At 50.6% G+C, this 23881-nt stretch overlaps 1 protein-coding gene across 1 annotated transcript; it reads left to right on the forward strand.

Annotated features, from left to right (window-relative positions):
- Nucleotides 1-218: 218 nt before the first annotated feature.
- Nucleotides 219-23799, forward strand: NMNAT2 (nicotinamide nucleotide adenylyltransferase 2). The gene is made up of 11 exons (XM_063165478.1): nt 219-377; nt 14702-14790; nt 15497-15564; nt 16219-16297; nt 17315-17444; nt 18070-18150; nt 18262-18306; nt 19116-19192; nt 20458-20559; nt 20791-20858; nt 20981-23799. Exons 1-11 carry the CDS (start codon nt 293-295, stop codon nt 21081-21083), a joined length of 927 nt encoding a protein of 308 aa, XP_063021548.1. The 5' UTR covers nt 219-292; the 3' UTR covers nt 21084-23799.
- The last annotated feature ends 82 nt before the right edge of the window (nt 23800-23881 follow it).

A 23881-nucleotide genomic window follows, 5' to 3' on the forward strand; every position in this document is an offset into this window, starting at 1 on the left:
TGGGTGTGAGCGATGCGTGCCCATCCCTGTGTGTGTGCCCGGGCGCAGCTGTGCCGGGCCGAGTGCCGCTGTCCCCGCGGGCGGTGGCACGACACCACACACACACACACACAGACACACACACGCGTGTCTGGGACCCCGCGGGGCCGCGCTGCCGAGGGGCGGCCCCGGCCCCCTCCCGCAGCCGCGGCGCCGCCCCCGCTCCCGCCCGGCCCCGCTCCATCCCCCGCCCTCCTCCCTCCCGCAGCCGCACCGAGCCTCAGACCGCGGCGGGGCCGGGCAGGGCCGCACCATGACCGAGACCACCAAGACCCACGTTATCCTGCTGGCCTGCGGCAGCTTCAACCCCATCACCAAGGGCCACATCCAGATGTTCGGTCAGTGGCCGCGGCGGCGGGGCGGGCTGGAGAGGGCGGGGAGGCCCGGGGAGCGCCGGGGGCTGCCCCTGGGTGTGGATGTGAGGATGTCTGGATGCGGGGATGTGCGGATGCGGGGATGTGGGATGCGGGGATGCGCGGATGCGGCCGCCGCGGGGCTCGGGGCGCGTTCCCAGCGCGGCTCCGCTCCCGGGCGCTGTCCGCGGCGGGTGGTGCTGAAGGCGCCGCGGGCGGGGAGCGCCGGGGCCTCCCGAACCCGCTGGCCATCCCTGGCAGCTGTCCCCAGCCCTGTGGGGCTGTCCCCTGGCATGGCGGGGTCCCCCCTCTGCACTCACAGTCTCCCGCTCCCGGGCCGCAGCCCCCGGGGTCGGTCCTGGCGCTGTTTGCCCGCTGCTGCTCCGTCCTCGGGTCTGCGAGACTGCAGCCGCTGCAGCACTTCCATTTCCTCTGACCAGGGAGGAGATGGAACCAAGCAGCCGCAGCCAGGTACAAAAGTCAACAAAAATACTGGCACTTAATGGAGATATTGGAGTAGTCAACCATCAGATTGATACTAGGTCGAAGGAATGGGAAATGTTTGTGTGAGATGATGGATATTATCGAGCGTCCCTGTGATGATACAGAGGATAGGGATGCTGGAATCACTGCTACAGCCTGGCAAGACAAGAGGGAGGGAAGGAGGGAGAGAGGAAGGGCAGTCTCCATCAAAGGCGGTCTGACATGCCATAGATACTGTTTGGGTAAAGCTCAAAATGCCCGGAAATCCCAATGCAAACAGAGGCTCCCTTGGCCGGGGAGGAGTCCTGGGAAGTGTCCACTGCAGACCACTCCAGAGTGCAGAGACAGGATTCATCCTTTATGTCTGATTGGAGATTTGAGCCTGGGAAGCAGATACTGAAGGTCGTGTGCTACCAGTGGAGAAGCACCCCTGGGGTTTCTAAAAGCTGTATATAAGTTTCTAAATATATAAACTATATAAAAATACTTGAAATCAGCTTGGGGTATTTCTGCATAAAACCTTGGTTTTGTAGAACATAATCAGTTGCACATCAGGTTTGAAAATGATGGTTTTCTAGATGCAAAGGATCACATTGTTATTCCATTTCATAAGTGCCAGCAAAATGTAGGCCTGGACACCAATATGGTTGAAATTTTAAAAATATATATATCCTATCCCCTAAGCAAAAAGAATTTGCCAACAAGGATCAAGAGGAACTATTTAAAAATAAAAACAATTATTAAATTAAATTACAAGAACTTGGTTGATGGAAGCAACCACTGATGAAAAAATTTCTTTAGTCTTATTTTGATTAAGCAACACTAAAGATATCCATGTGGCCGTTATTCAGTGGACTAACAACAAGTAACAAAATGTATTTTAGAAAATAAGGATCAGTGAGATATTAGTATGCAGTGCATGTTCTTATAGACTCGCAGTAAGATTTTCTTTTTACTCGGTACTCTTCAGAATCTTTATCAAAGATGTGAAAGAAAATATATAATCCCTGATGGCAAAAAGTGGCCATGGCCCCAAAGTGGGCAGAATAGCAATTCCCGCTGGAAATGAGTCAGTTGTGCTGCCTAACTCTGGTTGTTTGATGAAAAGGGCTTGTTCAACAGCAGAGTCAAAGGCAAAGTCATATGTCCAGCGGGGAAGAACACACTTCAAAGATAAACAAAAGGCAAATGTCTTCTGCAAACAGCAGTGGTGTCAAGGACTGAGAGGGGATTGTGCACAACCCACTGAATGCAAACTCTGTGCGGTGCTGTAAATAAAGCAGCAAATGTGACCCTTGTAGATACGAGCAGGGGAATATCAGGCAGAAGAAGAAAGGTTGCATTATTTTCATGTACAGCATTAGCAAAACCCTTCTCTGAGGAACAGTGAGAGGAATTACCTTAGTTTTGGAAGCCAGGCTTCGTGGCAGGAGCCTAGGGAGGCTCAGCCTAGATCCATCCTTAAATATGTTGAGGGGTATCACATATCCCTGCCCTATGCTTAGGGGAGGGATATGTGATATATGATGAAAGTGAGCGACTTCGCTCAGCAGAAAAAGTACAGGTGAGATGCCAAGATTGGACCCCACAACACTTCAAACTACAAATCTGTTGTGTGGGTTTGAGTGAGGGTAATCAAGTAGTATGAGAAAGTACCTGGGGACCTGGTGGATCCTCTGTCACATGAAGGCTGTAAATAAATACTCAGACATCTTTCAGGAAGACAGGTTTTAGCTAAAAAAGGGTGGTTTGATGTTGAATTTTTCTATGCATGTGTCCTGTAGAGCTCCTGGAATACAATACTTGAGATACCTGATAGGGACAAAGGAGACTTCCATGAGGAAAGGACACAGAATTCAGTTTCTAAATCCATCATCATTTTTGTTTGAGGAACAATTCTCCCCCAAAAAAGAGTAATCCTCTGAAGCCATGGGAATCTCAACCAAAATCTGTGTTACTCTTCCAGCTCTACACTATAGAGTCCAACCAAAACAGTGTTCCATCCTGTAAATGATGCATTTCAAACAGCTGAATTTGGGCAAAAATATTGCCTTTGTCATTCAGACAAATATTTGGGCTTTGAGGACCTAATAGGAGGATTTTTTGCTTAACATAGAGAAAGATAATTTATCTTTTTAACACAGGGCACTAATTAAGCCAAAAGGAAGTACAATATTTGCTCAGGTATGTCACTGTAAGCACACCATTTTATGTCAGCCATCGTTTTTCTCAGTGTGGATTTTACCATGTTTTATTCAGACCAAAACCCAACCTTTTCCCATAGGATTTTTGCCTGAATAGGGGATTAGTTAATTATGTGGAAATCTCTTCTAGTGGGGGAAAGATTCCCATTGAGTTATTCTTTCCATCAGTCATATGAATTTAAGACTCATCCTTGGGATTTCAGAAAGCTGGGATTCTTCTTACAACCCCAAATCTGCAACTGCATCCCACTGCTGAACCTCGTGAGCAGCTGAACTTACTGCAACAGAGCTCCCTGCTTCATCTGCCAGTTAAAATTCTGGGTCACTGGGGCTCCCCAAATGAGGCTGAATCGTATCTGTGTACACAAAATGAATATCATACATATAAATTAATACTTTGCCTAACATATATGACATATAACAAAAAAGTAGGTGAGACACAGTCATGTACAGCCATCCCTACCAAGGGGTCGAGACAAACACCCACATAGTCCTGAAAACACTCCGAGCTATTTGTGGTGTCAGCTGTGCTTTGAGAGGGTTCTGAATCACAAATGTCAGTTGTATTTTCCAGCTTTCTGTGGCTATGAGAAAAAGTTTGGGATGTTTCTGTGGTGGGCAGGAAAGATGGAAGGACAGAGAGGGCAAAGGTTGTTTCCAAAGCTTGACACAAACATTGGTGGCCTTTAACACAAAATGAAACTCCATTTATAACCTAAGGAGGTATGGAGAAGAAAAAGCAGAGCCAAATCAAAGAAGAAAAAAAATTCTGAACAAAGTCCTGCATTAAAGCCACATAAAACCCCACCACTGTTGGATGCAAGGAGCCCACCTGCTCACCTCAGCCAGTACACACCAACCCCAGGATGCTCACTTTCCTTTCTTGCTGCCACTCAGAGGAGCACTGAGCATGGGCTGCTGCTTATCCCCCCTGCCCTGCAGCCAGCTCAGGAGGGGAACCCCTGAGACATCCCCACGCTGATTTTGGGTCTCAGCACAAAGCACTGGGGCACACTCAGTGGCACAGACACCCAGCAGTGGCATCTGCTGGCTGAAGTGCATCTTCTCCATCTTGGCCTCCTCTCAGTTTGCCTCCTCCTCCCTTCCCGTGCAAGCAATGCCACCCAAAGGACAAAAGCCAAGGCACCAACGTCAAAAGCAAAACCTAATCCATGCAGCTCTCCTCACACAGCACAGCCCATGCTGGCACTCTGCCAGACAGCAAGCTCGTGCTTGCTTTGACAATTAAATCACTTCCCCATGTGGTCCCAAGCTCAAGGAGCCCTAACACAACTGTGTCCAGAGCTTCAAAACCAAAAGGCAGCTCTGCAGAGCAAAGTAGAAAGAAAATTTTTCAATTCAAAAAAATATAGTTCATTTTGAAGATGGCCTTGGGTAAAAAGCTGGGATTAAAGGCATCACCAGACAAGGTCAGAGGCTCCAGGTTCTCTGTCATAGTGTTTCAGAGTTGGAGATAGAGCCAAAAATTAACTGGATTTGGAAGGAAGGTGCTGAGAGTAGTTTCTTTGTAGGTTCTGCAGTGGGAAGGGCTTGTACCATCCGATGGATATGTGAGAATTGGAGGATTGTTCTGATGATTTCTTCAAACTGAAATGAGGATTTTGGTGGAGTGAAATGGTATCTGGTCAAACACCATGCTGTGTTTTGATACTGACTTTTTTCCTCTCTATTTTCTTTAACTGATTTTTCTTCAATTGTAGAAGAAAAGGTCCCTCTGGAATTGCCCACACCCTCTATTTTGGCATTTTAGACTTTTTCTTTCCTTGCCTTTTAAAAGTTCTGAAATTCTTCACAATCCATTCTTTTCATGTACAAACTTCTGGCTTCATTCACAAAGTCTTGCTCATCAACCACAGTTTTATTTCTACCCACCTCTAAGAACAGCTTCATCTTCAGGGATTGGATGACCCCTCAATTCCCCTTTCCACCTCTGCTTATCAGCCTGCAAGCAGCAGGGCTTCACTGGGGCCTCCCTGCTCTTGCAGAGGGAGATTTCAGCCTTCCTCCCTCCCTTCTGGATGCACAGTGCCCACAAAGTCCAGCAAGGTGGAGTTTGGGGTCCATGGGGATGTTCAGAGCTGGTCTCAGAGGCAGCAGGTTGGGTAACCCTACCAAAAAATGGGACATTATCTGACTTAGTCACAGGTACTTGGCTTTTTAACAGCTAGTTTTTGGGTACTATGAAGCACTTGATGGCAAATAGAGGATTCTAATCAAATCTGTATCATCCGCCTGTATCCATACTGCCTCATCTCCTGCATGTGGATTTGTGGGGTGATGGGTTGCTCCAGATCAGCTTCTTTGGGAGGAAGAGATTTGTGAGATGTCATTCATGACAGGGAGTTTTGGTACCTCAGATATTTTAAATGTGTTTGACCATGGAGTTTCCCCACCTGCCTCATTTCAAGCAGTGCCCAGGACCTGGACTTGCACAGAAGAACACTGCCAGTAAATAGCCTGGATCCTGAAAGTCAGCAAATCCCCACTGCTCTTTCCTTTTTGTCTGACTAAATTTTCCTTAGGTCCTACGTGCATCTGTTGTTGAAGAGAGTTAATATCCCAACCAACAGCTGGGTAAAAAACATTTCTGGTGGAAAACAATGAAAGAGGACTCTGCTATCAAACATAAAACCCTCTTGCTTGGTTCTTAAGAAAACTTGAGCAATTAAAAATCTCAGCAGGCTGCTCTTTGATTGTGCACTGCAATCCTTGTAGAAGAGCAGCACTGAGGGCTGCTGCATCCCAGAGCAAGGGATTTGAGATGAAAGGATGGAGTTCCCTAAGTAAAGAGGGATGAAGAGGCAGGAGCTGAGGCTTTTGTTAATGATGTATTGTCTTAATGTCCTGAATTTCAAGCATCATTTTTTTCTTACTTGATTGAGATGACTGGACTGCAGAGCAGTTTAATGAGAGCATCACTGCCTGGGACAGAGCTGGGAGAAATGCCTGAGCAGTGTGACAGCTTCACCCTTTCCCCTTTGCTTCAATAACAATGCATCTGCAAATGTCCAGGAGCAAAATTCCTTCCCTCTCCATCTAACAAAAGCTTCTCAGGAGCCTGAGAGAGACTTTGCTGTCTGCAGCACGAGTAAGAAGTGGGGCCCTGTGAGGCTGCCTTGTGGCTCCATTTCCTCCTGTGCTGAAATGGGAACGAGTAATTAGCAGGAGGGATCGATGGACGGAGGGGAGGTGCCGTGCGGCTCCGGGAGGACGGACAGACGGACAGGGAGAGGCTGGGTGAGCAGCTTTGGAGCTCAGCAGCAGCGGCCGAGCGCAGTGGGGATGGCTTGAGCAGGGCAGAGCCAGGGCAGATCTCCCTTAGAGCCGCCGGGTGATGTGTCAGACACGGGGAGCTGCTGCATCCCCACTACAGAGGGATCTCTGTAAGAGAGCAGAGGAGCTCCCACTGACACCCGAGCCGCTGCAATCTCAGCGAGCAGCCCAACCCTCCCCTCGGTACGGGGGGCTGGGAAGGTGAGCTGTGCCCAGCCCAAGTGTCCCTGGATCAGCGGGACAGCGACACTGCCAGCCCTGTCCTTGTGCCAGGGGCTGGGTCACAGCACACCTCCACACCCACCACTCGCCCCAAACACACTGAAACTGCTCTGCTGGGAGGGCAGAGCAGCACCCATGGCTCTGCTGGGGAACGTTTTATATCAGCTGATGTCACATTCCCATCACTGCACCCCATACAGACTCATTTTTCACAGCCTTTGTCATCAGCTTCCTGCATCTCCTCTTCGTAACCCAGAGTGAGTTTTCCTGAGCATGAGACTAAACTCCATCAATAACTATTCAGGGATTCTTTTAAACATTTATAAGCTATTAAATATTTAGCAGTATTTATTACAGTCTCTGAGACATCACATTGGCTCCATGATAATGCCACCTCCCAAAATGTGCCACATACCTTCTTTTATTCCACCGACAATAAACAAACCTGGCAGTGAGAAATTCAGTTCTACAACCTCATTCAAGAAGGAAACAGGGGCTCTGCTTCTATTTAAAAACCATTTGCACTCACTGTGATGCTCTCACCCCCTGCACTGCCTTCTCTGATGCTTTTTAACATCAGCCTGTGCAGTGCCAAGGTATCAATTAGCTGCATGCTAAACACCAGCAGCCCACATCTCTCATGTAACCTTGGGCAGCTCATTTAACTGCTTGAGTGGTGCAGTGGGGGGATCACATCCTTCTGCTGCCAGGCTGCTGTGGGGCAAGCACCCCAGGGATGGGGGCCAGGGTAGGAGTGGGTCATGACTGTGCTGATCTGCCTGCATCTGAGTGGTGACTGGCCCAAAATGGGTATCCTCACCTCTGAACGCTTTGGCTCCCAAAATCCCTTCTGGCAGCAAGGCTGGGGGGCTGCAAGAGGCCCTCTGAGCCAAGGAAGTTCACCTGTGTTGAAGTGTAGCACAAGTACCTCCACCCTTAATCCTAACCCTAACCTCAACCTCCATCTGGGACCAGGGAGACCAGAGCACCTCTGGGAAGACCCAACAACCTCTGAGGACTGAGAAATCAGCATAAGATAGAGACAAAGCCCGGGCACCTCTGGAATTTGGCATTAGCATGCCCTCTCTGGTATTTATAACCCCTCAGTCCAAGCACTTCCATGATGCCACCAGTGCCCAGCCAAGCAGGGAGAGATTTTCAGATGCCATGTGTGGAGACAGTCAATAGTACTCAAGGCACAAGCTCTCATTCCACTGAAACACTATTGTTGCTAGAAAAGGCAACCTGGCTCAAAAACACTTTTACCCCCTCCCTCTTTTCAGCATCAACTAGTTTTCTTCAGTAAGCCTGAGCCACTGGATGTATCTTGATCATAACAGCAGAAATTTGCTAAATCAATATTTGGGAACAGAAAAGCCTAGAATCTTCAGAAATATGCACGTTCAAAAGCCACTGTAGGGCTTGCCCCAGGAGCAGATTAACTGAGATCAGTCTGTTTCAGGGCTGGAATAGGAGGGACAGGCAGCCCCCATGGGATGGGTGGAGAACCCATCTCCCAGCCAGGCAAGGAAGAACTTGCACAGCCCCTGCCACACAAAGGTTTCTATTTTCACTGAAAATCTAACAGCCCCTAATTGAGCTTAAGCCTTCCCCGAGGAGATGACATTTCTCTGTGGTTCATTGGCAAGGGAAAGCAGAAAATCCACTTTTCCCAGGACAAGCTGGGTTGGGGATGCTTAAACACGTAACTACGCTTCTGGCACCTTTGCTTTGTGCACAGACATGGCTGATGTTTCTTTTTGGGGAAAATGGGGTCTTGGGAATGAGTCTGCCAAGAGACAGGGTTTCACTGCTACACAGCTGCAGTAACAGAGATGTGACATCCCTATGGTGTCACCTTGAGCCTGAAATCCTACCATGGCTGTGTCACCCCACACCCTGACCAGCATCCCCCAGCCTTTCTGCCCCTCTGTAGCTGGGATGTTTCCTGCCTGCACAGTCCTGGTTCAGCCCACACAGATCCCACACAAGGTCAGCATCCTCAGACACCCTGCCAGCAAAGGCAAGCCCTGGGTCAGACAAACAGGGGTCAGCTCCATGTGGAGGCAGCCCAAGAGCTGCTGGACAAAGGCTCCTCATCCCTGCTACGTGGGGAATTGGGAACCATAAATAATCCTCTGCTCCTGGTGGGATTGTGATCCTGCCACGTGTCAGCCCAAAGGAGCAGCACCACACACGCCAGGACGTAAAAAGCTCTGCCTTTGATGTGCTACAACAGCTTGGAAATGAAAACAAACACAGTGCTTCCTCAGGGAAATTAGGGCACTGGAAAACAAGTGTGAAAATCTGTTGGGGTTTTAGTTCCCTTTCATTTTTTTAAAGGCACTATGTGACACCAATTTTCCCTGAGTGAGATGGGGACTGGGACCTCTCCAGGGATGTACATTAAGGTGCCTGTCCTATTTTGGATGTTCTATCCACATTTTGACTAAACTGACATATAAAACCATGGCAGAATAGTGAAAATCTTGCCTTTTGCTGCTACCCTTTTGCTGGGTGGGGTGACAGGTGATGCACCAGACAGGGAAATGTACATGACCTTTCACTTTCCACTTCAATTCAACATATACAAAAAAAATGATCTTACCTAGAGATGCTTAATCCTTCTCCAAGGGCTTCTAAGCAAGTTGTTTCAGTGCTGTCCTGCAGAAGACAGCTGAAAAAACCTTCTTTAGGTGAAGGCCTCTTCTTCATCCAATTTTAGAATCACTGAATGGTTTGGAAGAGACCTTAAAGATCATTTTGTTACAACACCATTCCCTAGAGCAGGCTGCTCCAAGCCCCATCCCACTATCTGGTAAGAGTTACTTTTACCCCATTAGATGCTTTGCCTTACCTCTTTAGCCCCAAGACCTCTGAGATACCCAGGTGCTGAACACCTCACGGAGGTGTTTAACATCCACCCACTTGGCTGCCCACACCTCAGGTGAGATCCAGCAGGGTGTGAGAACGTTCCTGCTCTCCCTGTGGTACCAGAGTGGAGATCTCCAAGCAATAAGTTACATTGCTTCTCTGTGCAAGTGGAGAGAGTGGCAGCACTGTACCGATCAGAGAAAAGCAGGATCAGTCCCTGCTTGGAGGAGCTGGTGGCACTTCAACTCAAGAAGCAGCTCCTTGTACTCCTCCTTATGCTGCTCACCTGATGGGCATTGTCTGCTCCCTCCCACTCCACAGCAGCAGGAGTAGCAGCTACAGGAGGGAAAAGCACCTTGGCCTGGGTTTTTCTGCCATGCTTTTCCTCAGATGCTCCTTCTCAAGCTCTAGGGCCTGAGACCTCTCCTTCCTGGACTCCTGTGTAACTTCTCAGGCCCACTGACACTTGCAATACTCCACTTCTAATAAAAGAGGGAAAATTAGGATGTCTTCACTTTCAATTTCAATTATATCAAAGAGGTTGTCCCTCTACAGCTTCAGAGAGGAAACCCAGATCCTCTGGGACCAGCCAGGTCCCCTGCCCAGGCCCCATCTAGCTGGGGCTCCAGGAAATGTTCTGCTATTTCTAGATCAGCTTACTGTGACTCAGTCTCCTACTTTTATTATTTTTAGTTAGTTAGTTTTAAACACCTAGTTGTACCTTTCTGCTTGAAGCCAGGAGTGATCAACAGATGGTGATAGCATGAGTCTCATTAGTCATCACTTGTGTGGCTCTGAGCTGGACACTGGTGGGGACCTGGGTGGGCTGGCAGGGTCAGGTCCTGCAGCATCACCTCTCAGGGCCTTTCACAGCCTCCTCTTCCACCACAAATCTTGAGGCATTTGGTGGCCAGTGCTTTTTTTGTGCTTATGGAAAGCTGATAAAGCTGATGTACAGCAGCACCTGAAGCCCTGTCACAGCACATGCCACAGTGGAGACAGCCATGGTACACAGAATATCACCATACAATATCAGAAAGCTTCAACCCATGTAGAGTAAAATCTTGCCACTTGAGAAGTCTTCAAGCTTCTTGTTCTGTAGCCCAACTTTCTATCCCCTCCTGTTGGTGCCCTGCCCCTGTGTGCCCTCTGTTCCCTTTGGTGGCTGCTCAGTGCCCCTGGGCACTCCATGGCTCATTGCTGTCAGTGCTGCTCACCTGCTGCCACAGCTGCACCCACTGGGCATGAGGCTGGGCCAGCCCCACTCCCAGTCACCACACACTGTGTGCCTACAAAGCCTTTCCCATATTTGTTATTTCCACAGTGCCTGGGTACAGCTATGGACTAATGGGCTGGGGGAAAGTGTAACAGAGCAATTAGCTGAGAGATTAATATCTTTTAAAAAATCATTAGGGGGCTTAATGGGATTTTTCTGCCAGCTAGAATTCTCCTGAGGATCTGACTGAAATTGTCTAGGAGGCACTGAGCATGAGGCAGGACAGGTTATTTGGGTCAGTGGGACACAAGGATCTCCCCAGGCTTGCCTTGGGAAGGGCCAACCCCGCGGTGGAGAATCAGTCTCCTGCTTCTTCCCAAAGGAGAGACCTCTCCTGAAGAGCAGCCAGGGCTTGCTCTGGTAGAAATGTTTCTTCTGGGAGCCCAGGGAAGGGAGATGCCAATAGTGTTCCCAGCAGTAGCCAAGACCTGACAATGTGTGAGGACACTGCTTGGGACCCAGAACAAGGCTCTGGGCTAGGCAGGAGAGCTGGGCTCTGGGAGGAGGACACCTCTGATGAATACATCCCTGATTTGGCATTCAGAGAGGGCTTTTTTAAAAAATATCTCTATATATATCTATATACATACACATCATTCAATTAGACTGAGAGTAACTGCTGGCTCCTTGCCCACACTGAGCTCTGGAAGCACCATTTAGGTCCTGCAAGTGCTGCTAGCTGAGAATAAAACAAAGTGTGCTGGCATATCTGGGTCACTCTCTCCTGCAGAAGAAGGGATTTTAATGGCCATGTCCCACCTCCTGCCCAAGGTTGTCAGAGGCCAAATTGCTGAAAATAAAAATGAGACACTTGGGAGATGGTTTTGCCTTTTCCATCACCTGTGGCTGTGCAACTTCTGTGTCCCAACTCTCAGGGCCATGCAATGAAGGCTGTGCAGAGCTTTCTTGCATCCCTGCTGCCTTGTGTGTGTTTTCAGAGAGCTGGCACAGTGTGAGCAAGCTGCAGCTTCAATCCCCTCTGGGGGAAGGGCATAAATCAGAGCTGGCCTGTGGCTTTACTCTATAAGGAGAAAAAAAAAATAGAAAAAAGGAAGGCTTAGGGGTGCAGATGAACCAGGTACAAAGGCAAAGCAAATACAATCCGAAATTACACCTTGAAAAATTGAACATGAGGAATATTTGATTTCAGTAATGTCAGGTTAGGTGATGGAGCACTGCCAGAGGAGCTCAAACATTGTTATTAAATATACTCAGTGAGAACCTCCAAAAAGTCACATCTCCTAAATAAGGACTGATTTCCTATTGGGCAAGTGGAATGCTATTTTTTCATTCAAACCAAAGAGCCATCACTTTTCAGTTTTGTAGCCCTGGAGCATATCCTCTGACTGGTCTTTCCCTATCTTTGTCCCTCAGGAAAGCAGCAGAGATGAAAATACCTGAAGTGCATTTGCAGGGCAGGCGAGCAAAGCTGGGCTGGGAAAGCAGGAAAGTGTCACCAGTGCTGGGATGGGTGCAAGTGTCACCCTTGTCCCCTCCCTGCCCAGCACAGCCAGGCTGTGGCCACCCAGCAGCTGCCAGGCACAGAGCCATGGCTGAAAGCCTCCCATGCCACAAGGAGCCTGCCAGGGGGCTAATGCATGTCTTGGCAGAGCCACCACCCCGGGTTTATTTATGTCACCAATGTCTGAAAGCCAGGGAGGCTGCCTGGAGCATTGCAGGCAATTTACTGCAGACAAGGAATGGGCTCTGTATTTACAGGCTGACATCCTTGCATTGATGGGGCAGGATATAAAGTGCTCGTAGAAAATGAAAATACTGGAGGGGGTTTCTGTGGTCTGGTGTAATCTCTGGACATCACAGGTATTCAACAGGCAAGAAGTGGGCTGGGGAAGGGATGGGGAGCTGTGACAGAGGACAGGAGGAATGGAAAGTTATGGGCAAGAGAGAACCAGAAGGCAGGTGTTCCCATTCCCTACACTGTACTGCTGCTTCTTAGCCCTCATTTGCCCAAATACTTCCCCTGCATATTGAAATTATATGTGGTGTTTCTGAGGTAGACAACAAGCTCTTGGAAATGCCGATGCCAACTTAGAAAGCAGTCTCATTTTTACAGATTGTGCAGGTTAAAACCCAAATGAGCAGTTTTGATGGCAGTACAGAGCAGTAGCATCCCTCTCCTGCCAGCAGCAGCGCCTCCCTGAGCGCTGCAAGGCCATCAGCAGCCCCTCAGGGACACCTTTCCCTAGAGCCAATTGCTCCAAACCCCTGCTTACCGGGCCTTGGACACTTCCAAGGATGAGGAATCCAAAGCTTCTCTGGGCATCCTGTTCCAGGGCCTGTTTTCAGCAGAAGAAATGTTCTGTTGAGGCAGAAGGTGGTGGTACATGTGTGGTGGAAGCTGGAAGCTGGAGCTGAGAGGACCTGCCAGCAGCAAGGGCCACATTGCCTGAAGATGTGGAGAGGGTGCCAGGCTGTTTAAATAGAGACCTTGAGATATTGGTAAACCAGGGAAAACCTTTGGCTTTTGCCACCAAGAACTCAGAGCAGATTAATACCGTCAGCCACCCTAGAGAGCCTGAAACAGAGTTTACATGCAAAGAGTTCAGCTCCTCTGAAAGATGAACTTCATAAACGGGACATAAGAGGGACAGATCAGTGTTTTTAATCTTCCTTTGTCAAGGAAAATCAAGTCAGGGCAAATCAGGAAATAATGAAAGGATGTGTTCATTTAAAACTCAACGGCATCTTTTTTGTTAGGGAATTTTCTTTTTCTTTTAATTTGCATTTTAATTTGCATTATGATAATAAAGGTAAATGCTGAGCCATCAATCTTCACTTCTCTCTACCTGTGCAAAAAAACCAAACCCAAGCATACTGTGTTTTGCTGCATGTGCTCTCATGGGATTTTGAGGGCACAAAGGATAATTTTGGTGCATCCAATTCAGGCAATCAGATTTTACTCCCTGCACCAATCAAATGATTTAAGCCCATTTTTCCCTCTCTGGAGGCTGGTGTGTCCAAAGCGCAAGAGCTGGGAAGGCAGCCAGAGTGAGGATTTCAGGTGAGTCTGAGGCAAAGGTTATATATAATCGCTGGCAAATTTCCCACAGGCTGTCACAGAGGCCTGAGGCTGCTCAATGCCCTCGAGGGGGAAAAAAAGGTCCATGGCAATTATATTTCCTTAATTTACTTTTAACTGACAGCAACTGAATAAAATTCCCTAGCAGAAATTTCAAAATTTGGAAAAAAAAAATTGCCCAAGTGACTTAGAATCCTGGAATGGTTTGGGTTGAAAGGGACCTTAAACTCATCCCATTCCAGCCCCTGCCATGGGCAGGGATGTGTTCCACTAACCCAAGTTGCTTCAAGCCCCATCCAACCTGGCCTTGGATGCTTCCAGGGATGTAGCAACCACTGCCCCCCTGGGAACACCCACCCTTCAGGAAGGACCCCTCATCATCCCCTAGGGCAGTGCCAGACACTGAATTCAGTGTCTGAAGGATGTGATGCACAGTGACATCTTGGGATTGCTGATGGATCCTGAAATCACCACCTCCATTCCAGAAATGCTCCTTTTATTTGCAAATCCAAAACATTTTATAGATCTTGAAGAAAAAAATTATCTGTCTAATGGCTTATCAATCTTATCTGCCTTTTTGCTCTTACCTTCCTTATCTTCTTTTTCCTTGGTACTGTCTCAATAGCTGGGGTAGATATGTAGCAGACCAGGTGGGTTTGGCAATTTGTCACCAGCACTTTTATCCTCAAATGTCACCTTTAGGTAAATACCAGCCTGAAACTGAACATCTCTTAGGACAGCTGGGACATGGGTGGCACACGGTGCTGGGACATGGGCAGCACGTGGGGCTGACACAGGCCAGGGAGGGATGGGGCAGCTGTGTGGCTGTGAGGGACTGGCTGGGCCATGGCTGGTGTTGCAGGGCTCAGTGGGTCCTGCTAAACCCCCTCCATCCTTCTCCTTGTCCCCCCTCCAGAGCGAGCCCGGGATTACCTGCACAAGACCGGACGCTTCATCGTCATCGGCGGCATCGTGTCACCCGTGCACGACTCCTATGGGAAAACGGTGAGCTGTCCCCATGTCCTCTTTGCCTCCAAAATTAGGGCTGAGCACTGGGCAGCACTGCCTGACCCGTGGTCCCTTCATGGCCCTCTTCTGCCTGGGGCAGCTCCTGACCTTGGGAAAGTCTCGGAGAGAAGGGAGAGGATGAAACCTCTCATTGTTTAGATAGAAACTGCAGTGAGACCCTAAAATGAGCCAAAGTACTAGGCAGCAAAGAGAAACAGTCCATCCAAAACAGTAGTGATGGTGATGCCTTAGGTGGGGGTTGGTGGGGGTTTTTTAGTTTTAATTATTTCAAAGCAAATTGTTAGGGTTAGGGGTTTTTTTGGAGGGGATATCAAAATTATGCAATTATGAGTGGCCTTTAGGAGCATTTGTCAAATTAGGAGTGGTGAGCTCACTTGTCTCCTGAAAGCTGGAGGAATTTCATCAAGAAATCACCCCCTCAGGCTGGCCCCTTTGGAGCACAGGTCTGGGAGTGGTGCTGCTGAGCAAATCTCCCCACCTCAGCACGTAGCCAGGGCTGAGCCCAACAGAGACTCCCCCCCTCGAGCAAACAGGAGCTTAAATAAACTTCTGTGGGCAGGAAGGAATCCTTCTGGCCTGTCCCACACGACTGAGCCTGATGTTGTGCCCCAGAAGGGTTTGCAAGCCCAGGCTGGCCAGAGCACAAGGCTTCATGAGTGTTCTTCCTTCCCTTCTCGCGCAGGGGCTGGTCTCCAGCCGGCACCGCCTGACCATGTGCCAGCTGGCCGTGCAGTCCTCCGACTGGATCAGGTGGGTGGCACAGCTGGCACTGCCATGGCACCCACCACAGCCCCTGCCCCTTCCCTGCACCCTGGGCACAAAGTCCTGCATGCACAGTGGAGATGCCACCAGCTGGCACAGCTCCAGGATGAATTTCCTCCCAGCCCAAACATCAGAGACCTTCCTCTCCCAGTCCAGCAGAGAACAGACATGGAGGGTTACACCACCCTTCAGGATCTGGGGAGTCATTCAAGCCCTAACTGAGCCTGAGGTGTCTGGGTGATACCCAATGTTACTCAGCTCACTCGTAGCACCAGCCTGCAGACTTTCACCTTCCCAGCACTGCCATGGGGCATCTGGTGGTTGAAGGGACACCAGAAGCATCCTGGGCTGCCCTCAGAAAGAGGGTTATGACACACATACTCACATCAAAACCCAAAAAAAGCTGGTTAGTTGCATACCAAGCATGGAAAGATGACCTGGCACACATTCAGCTCTCCAGAGCTGTTAGGGATCACTGTGGAGAGGGGCTGGAGGAAGGACATGGTCCATGCCGGGGCTGAGGGATTGATGATGGCTGCTCATGGCACTGCACTGGCCAGCCATGGGGAGAGGAGGGGGCATGGGCAGGAGGTCCAGGCAGTGGCCATGAGCTGCACTGTTGCCTTGCTGTGCTTCTGGCAGGGTGGACCCCTGGGAGTGCTACCAGGACACCTGGCAGACCACCTGCAGCGTGCTGGAGCACCACCGCGACCTGATGAAGGTGAGGCAGCCATGGGGGCACCAGGGTGAGGGCATGGGGACAGTGCAGGGGTGGGGGTGCCCTTCCCCAGCTCAGGGCCGTCAACAGCCAAAACACTTCAGAGACTGACAGAGAGAAGAAACACGTCAGAGACTGACAGAGAGAAGTCTTGCAGGAGCACAGAGAGATCCTGACCTGGAAGGGGTGAGACTGTCACAGCTGCTCTGAGGTCTGGGCCCGGATGCAGAAGGAAATGGAGCCCTCCAGCTGGAGCCAGCAGCCATCCTGGACCCAGCAGCACCAGGAGGGCAGCAGGGCTTAAGGCAGACTCAAAGCAGGGGTGGGCACATCATTAGTGACACCCTGCTTCCTCCTCCCTGAGGGAGGGAGGGGTGGAGGGGCCTCCCCACTCACCAGCTGAGCCAGAACTGCTGTATAAACCTGAAAAAGAGACCTGACAGGAAAATTCAGCATCTGGGAAGTCCCCGGGGAACACAGCCCCAGGAGGAAAAGTTCAGGCAGTGCTGAAAGCCAAGGAGGAAAGTGTCTGCCCTTGGGTGACAGGGGTAGCAGAGCTGCTGGTACACTCAGATATAGGAAGAAAAGCAAAGACAGGAAATGGATGAAAGAGCATTGTACAAGCTCACAGACAGCCCAGACAGGAGGCACAGGAGTGGCACTAGCCAGCCCAGCAGGATGTCCAGTGCATCCAGGCACTGTGGTGCTGAAGCCAGGGAGTTGCTGGTGATACCTTCCTTTCCCTGCAGGGATGGGTGGAGCAGAAGAGAACATGCATGCTCCTTGCTAGCCCACACAAAAAGCTTGATACCACCTTAAACACAAGTCACAGGCTATCCACAGGGTCCTGATAGCCCCAGGCCCATTTGATGAGGTTAGATGGGACTGGGCACCCTAAAGTGAGCTGGGATGTGCCTGTCACCAAAGGTAAACTTGAACCAGGGGTGAGAGGGCCAGAAAGGCTTTGTGAGGTTGCTGGGGTGAAGACACTCTTCCAATTACATCCTTCCCTGATTGCAGAGAGTGACTGGCTGCATCCTGTCCAATGTCAACACGCCCTCCATCACCCCTGTGATCGGGCAGCCCCAGAACGAGTCCTCGCAGAACATCTACCAGAACAACAACAGCGTCTCCAGCAAGCCCACTGCAGGTGGGTGGGGTGGCACAGGGCACACAGGGGTGGCTGCTTACCCCCACCTCCCAGCCTGGGCTGCCAGATATTAGAACAATGCTCCATCACCTTAATTTTGGACAGGTGTCTCGTCAGTCTTGGTGCAGGGAGTCCAGGGTGGGGCAGGGCTGTGATGCAGGAGTCAGCATCCAGCACAGCAAGGGCAGAAGCCAAGAACAGCTTAAAATGGCTGTGAAATCTCCTTGGACTTCAGCTGGATGATGTCTAGGCAGTGAAACCTACAAAAGGAAAGGCTACCTGGTACCAAGGGATGAACTGGCAGGAGAGATGATGCAGTGGGAATCCCTACAAGTTAAAGGGATGTGCACCATAAAGGTATTAGCTGAGAAGAGGGAACACTACTTAAATCCCATTAAAATTTACATCCTATTATTTTATTCATGATTTTAGCTGCCTAGCTGGTCCCTTCAAGGCGCAGTAGAGCACTCCTGGGAGTTAAGACCATGAGAGGAGGTGCTGGGAGATGCTGGGAGTAGTTGCACACCCAGGCACAGGAGCATTTTGCAGAACCAGGGTGGCTGAAGCACGTGGAAGGGTTAATGACACAGCCTCCTTCCCATTAATTTTCCTTCTTGCCCTTTAGCAAAGATCTTGGGGAAGGTGGGAGAAAGCCTGAGCCGGATTTGCTGTGTCCGCCCGCCCATGGAGCGCTTCACCTTTGTGGGTACGTAGAGGGAAGGTCCAGCATCTCCTCTAGAGAGCCCCTCCCCTCCCTTCCTCCCAAGCCCTCTTCCAGGCTGGGCACCAGCACCTCTCTTTTGCTGCCCTTTCTCAGATGAGAATGCCAACCTGGGGACAGTGATGAGATATGAGGAAATTGGTAAGTGCACACATCTCTCCACCTTGCTCCCACTCCTCTGGGTGAGTGCTGCATGGCTTGGGGGCATCTGCATGGCAGCTCTGCCAGACACAGCATCATTCCACCTTGGTGCCAGCTACTGGGGCTCAGGGATGCCACAGAAACAGCTCCAACTGGGCTGAGCCTAGTCCCATGACAGACAGCAGCCTGAGATAAGGGAGTGCTGGGGACACAGCTCCCAGCACTGGCACAGAGCTGCCATGGCACCCTGTCCTGACAGTCCCCTCAAGTGCCATCAAACTCGGCCTCCCATGGTGGTGTCACCCCATGCCCACACTGCCTGCAGCCCTGCAGAGCTTCACACAGCAGCAGCAGGAGAGATTTTGGCTGCCTGACCAGCCACGGTGCCCCTTGCTCTGAAGGCTTTTAGGGTTTTAGTCCCACCAGACATCACCCAGAGCTCTGCGTGGGGACTTTACCAGTGGTTTCGTGACCCTTTTCAGGCACAGCCTGGGACTACAGCCATCCTAGCACTGGCACCATGTAGAGCCTAAAGGCTTTGGCCACCTGGGAATGCCAAATAGGGAGGCATTTTCCCATGCAGTCACCTTTTCTCATCCCTCTTGGGTGGGGCGGTTGGGGGGTTATGGCTTTTGTCTGGCAGTTGCGCAAAGAAATTAATCTTTATGGGCCTGTCAGAGCAGAAAAGTTCCCACAGCACAATTTTCTCACTGAGCTGCAAAGCCAACCCTCAAAGCTGGGTGGGGGAGGAGGGAGTTCCTTCAGCCCCCTGTGCTCCCACCTCTGGGCTTCTCTCCTCTCTTTTCCAGAGCTGCGCATCTTGCTGCTCTGTGGCAGCGACCTGCTGGAGTCCTTCTGCATCCCTGGCCTCTGGAACGAGGCAGACGTGAGTCACCACTGCCAGGCACCCCTCCATGCTCCTCCTACTCTGCCTCCCACAGCCAGGGCTCCTGGGAGCCACCAGGTCCCTTGGGATGACAGGAGCTGTGCCCACCATCTCCACTGCCTCCTCCATCCCTACCCTGACTGTCATCTCCCCTACACATTTCCACAGGGCTTCCATGGCCCCAAGCCCTGCACCCTGTTAATGCAGAGGATGTCACCTGGGGTGGAGGGTAAGCCCATCCCAAGGCACTTCAAAGGCTGTGCTCCCACTCCTTGTCCCTTGGAAGGGGCCAGTATCAAGCCAGGATCTGCCAATCCCAGCAGAGTGAGGTGTGCAGGTAGGAAATAAGGTATTTACAGGAGTGGTTCAGATGTTAAGAATTCAACATATTTAGAGGCAAATCAACATGTTTCACTGTTGTTCCTTGCTGGAAGAAGCTGTATTTTCACGGGAGAACACCAGCCCTGGGCTGCTGCCCCACCTGCTGCTCCTGGTTGGAGCCATGCTGGCTGTGAGGGCTCCCCAGCTCCTCCCTGAAATCAGGCACTCAACACAAACCTCCCTCCTTGAACTTCTCAGCCTTCAAAAATCAGTTAGCACATCTTCAATCCTTAATTTTTAAAGCATTTGGGCAGCAGGCATCTCTTTTGAAGGGCTGAAAAAACTGAAATGAGCTGAGCCAAGCCCTGAGCCCAGCACAAAGGATGCAGAAATGACATCAAAGCACAGGCAGAAGATGTTTTCTGCAGCAGCACCTCCTCATAGACTCCTGCTGCCTGAATTTGCTGACCCAAAGTTCTCTTGGATGACCCTGATTCATCTCATCTGAGAGAGGTTTGAGCACTATGAGTGCTCCTCATGCAGCAGCAAATTTGGCCAAACGAGTTTGGAAAAGCAATCCTCCCAGACCTCTGTCAGGACCAATACATCCATCCTGCTCATGAACCCTTCCAGCCAAGCAGAGATCACATTCACCTTGGGCAACCTCTTCTGCTGCCACCTCCTTCTGCCACAAGTTCTCCTCAAAGCCTCACCTCAATGTCTACTAGTAGGATTTAACCCTGTGCCTTTTATTTGATCTACTGCCGACCACTTGCCTGCACAACTCCATGTTTCTGCCAAGGCCGGTGACATAGCCTCAAATTCACTCCCCATCTCCCTTCAGACCATGGTCCAGCTTTCTCAGGGCAGGGTGGGGTTGGCAGGCAGTGGGAGGTTTTGCATGGGGTGGCTCTGAAGCTCTCCACACTTTGTGTTGCTGGCAGATGGAGGTGATTGTCGGGGAGTTTGGGATCGTGGTGGTGCCGCGGGACGGAGCCGACCCTGAGCGGATCATGAACCACTCCTCCATCCTCCGCAAGTACAAAGTGAGTCAGAGGGTGCACGTGTGCCCAGGGAGGGCTGAGAGAGGACTCTCAGTCTCTCTTCACCCAGGGAGACAGTTTTGTCATGGGACACAAAGCATCTCAGGGTCAGGTGCTCTCGGCTGGTGGATGGGATGAACAATGGGTCACCACACAGCAGGGTGGGGAGGCTGGAGCAGCAGATATCTGCTTTCAAGCCATCCCTTCACTCCTCTTTTCCTGTTTCCCCTGCAGAACAACATCCTGGTGGTGAAGGATGACTCAAACCACCCCATGTCAGTTGTCAGCTCCACCAAAAGCAGGTGAGTGAAGCTGGGCTACTCCCACTACAGAGCAGGGTGTCCCCAGCCAGCCCCTCCATTTGCAGGGACACCTGACCCACCCAAGTGGGCTCTGACACCTTTCTCTCTCCCCACACACCCAGACTGGCCCTGCAGCACGGGGATGGACACGTTGTGGATTACCTCTGCCAGCCTGTCATTGACTACATCCTCAAGAGCCAGCTGTACATCAACGCCTCTGGCTAAGAGCCCGAGCCCTCGCAGCGAGACAGCCCCGTGTCCCGCCTGCCTGCAGCTCTGCATCACCCCTCTCTCTCTCTCTCAGTGTCTCCATCTGTCCCCCATCCCATGGCCTCCTGCCCGTGTCTGCCTCTCACCCCCAGCACCAACACTCTGTTGTGCAGCCCTGTCCAGGGAATGGTTTGGTCTCTTGCTCTGGGGCACTGCCCTGCCCTGTGTGCATGGGGAGGGAGGGGGGCTGCTCAGGGAGCGACGTGCTCCGTGTGCTCCCAGCATGTCCCTGGGAAACAGTCCCCTCAGTCCATCTTCCCAGCATGCTCAGGGCAGGGGCTGCCTATTCTGCATCATCTTACACAATCTAAGCTCAATAAATCTGGGTGGATTTTTTTTTTTATTAAGTAACTTTACTGTGAGCCCTTTGGGCCTCTCAGCCCAGTGACCAACCAAACCCTGGCTGGCAGCAGACAGTTGTAACACAACCAGCTCAGTGCCCCACGGCAGGGGAAACCTCCTCAGGCCAGCCATGAGACAACCCAGCTAAAAAAACCCTCCTCCTGCCCCTGAAAATCATGGAGAGGGCATTTCTAAAAGGCAGCAGAGGCCTTGGTGAGCACTGCTGCTGAAGCATTATGGAGAGAATGTCACATCTCACCTTCCCCTAGCTGCAAGAACTGAAGCCACTCCCTAAGATAGTGAAGTTGGGGTGATGTTCTATCCCACAGAACCTAGAAAGGGATCTGCCTTTCATGGGGCCAAGAAATTATAGAGTAGAAAGAAGCAGGTGGTGAGCCAAAGCCTCTGGTGAGAATTTACCCCAAACCTGGCTGTATCCATCCCCATCCTCTACCCTCCAGATCTCCATTTCTGCTCTATCCATCTTCTCCTGCCATTCCTACTCTCTGCCTCTCCTTGAAGAGCTCATTAAATGCACGATAACCTCCCCCTCCCAAGCCAGCCATGGCTGCTTTGCACATTCCTTGGGACAAGCCAGGCTCCTGTGGTACTCCCCCTGATGCCAGGGATGGATCCTAGAGGAGATGCTCACAGTGAAAGCAGGACAGGTAATGCAGAGCAGTTACTGGAGTCTTGTGGAGAGGAGGATTGCTCGAGCAGGGCCATGTCTTGCAGATCATCCCTAGGGCACAAGGACTCTGAACAGCTCCTGGGAAGGGTCACAGCCATCAGAAAGGTCTGGCCCTCACCTTCTCCTCTCCCTTTGCTCCCTGCAACCTTGGATCACTTTGGGTACAGTCCTTCTGCTGTGGCTGAGAGTCCTCCAGAGTCTTTCAAGGAAAAATGTGAAAATTCTTCTATTTTGTCCCTTAAAAGTCCATAAAGGGTCACAAGGAGCTCTCAAGCAAACTCCCAAGGTGGGACTTTGTGCTAAATTTGGTGACCTGCTGGGTGCTGCTGGCATCCTTGGAACAGCAAGCCACTTTGGACAAACAAGGAAACCCACAGGGTCCTTGCAGCAGACAGGATATTAGGAGCAGTAGTTCACAACTTCTCAGGAAGGCACAGCCCTTCCCAGAAAGATAAAAGTGATGTGACTCACCCAAAGGCCAGAAGAGGTGTTTCCTTGTCAGGGATTTCCCTCTGCATGGAGAGATTTCTTTGGGAACTGTTCTAAATGTGGCAGCTGAGTCCCTCAGTGCCAGCTCTGGTATCTCCAGGCAGTTGAGTACATATCCCATAGGATGAGGAGATATGGAGATGCCAAAGCAGAGAAGGTGGTGAGTGTGTGGGGGACTCTGCTCCAGGGAGGCCTTCAGCAAGGTCACCACCATCACCACCCCACTGATGTCCCCTGGCAGTGACACCTGTGAGTGCCCTGAGACACCCAGGGTGTGTCAGCTACTCGCTGGGCTGCTCTCCACATTCTGTTTGTCAGCCTCCCTTCCCTCCCCACCCCAACACACAAGTTATCCCAGACAGCAGCCTCTCCTCCTTCCAGATGTCCCCTGTGTTCCTTAGCTCCAAGCCCAGTGATGGCAATCAACCTCCACAACACACAGAGGGACTGAACCTCCTGGGGAGCAACACCTCTGAGGTGGGAGCAAGGACAGCGGGTTTTCCCCGAGGAAAGACAGAAAATTAACAATGGAGAGGGAGGAAGAAAGAGTAATGTCCAAAAGTCATCTCTGATCCTCCCTCCAGTACACAGAAGGAGACCTGGGAATGCCATGGCCTTCTGATCCACGTGGTTGGGATGGTGAAGCTTAGCTGTGGTGAGGATGAGGAGTTTGTTCTGCTCTTACCTTCACATACCTGCTCAGTAAAACTCACAGGATGGGGGGAGGGATGGGGGTTTGTAATGGGGCCTTCAGCTCTGGGACTGGTTTGGAAAAATGTCTTTGGGTGGGAATGGGAAGAAAATAATCATCTGTGATGATCCATGTGACCGCTGGGGAGGTGAGAATGGGGGTGTCCAGGGTGCAGGAGAGGTGTGGGAAGAAGCTCATGGGTTTTGGTCTTTGAACCGCCACTTTTTAACAGTCAATTTGCTGAAAGTGAAATGAACTTCAAACGTCTTTTGGGAAAAGAAAATTAATAAAGGGGGGAGGGAAGGGGTTGAAATTGCCATGCCACCAATTTCACCTTTGTCAAAAGTTTTGGAGCCTTTTTTTTCTTTTTTTCTGTTGCTATATGAAAAAACAGTCATTGACAAAAAATACTTTATCAGCAAAATGTTTAAATTATGTAATAAACAAAACAAAACAGAGATATTACTGGTGTGATTTTAAAAAGCCCCAAGACTGAGTCAGAACAAGAGAGCAAATGCCTGCACTGCTGGGATAACCCAT

Source organism: Melospiza melodia, chromosome 11 (genome assembly GCF_035770615.1).
Source record: "Melospiza melodia melodia isolate bMelMel2 chromosome 11, bMelMel2.pri, whole genome shotgun sequence".
NCBI classification, from domain to species: domain Eukaryota; kingdom Metazoa; phylum Chordata; class Aves; order Passeriformes; family Passerellidae; genus Melospiza; species Melospiza melodia.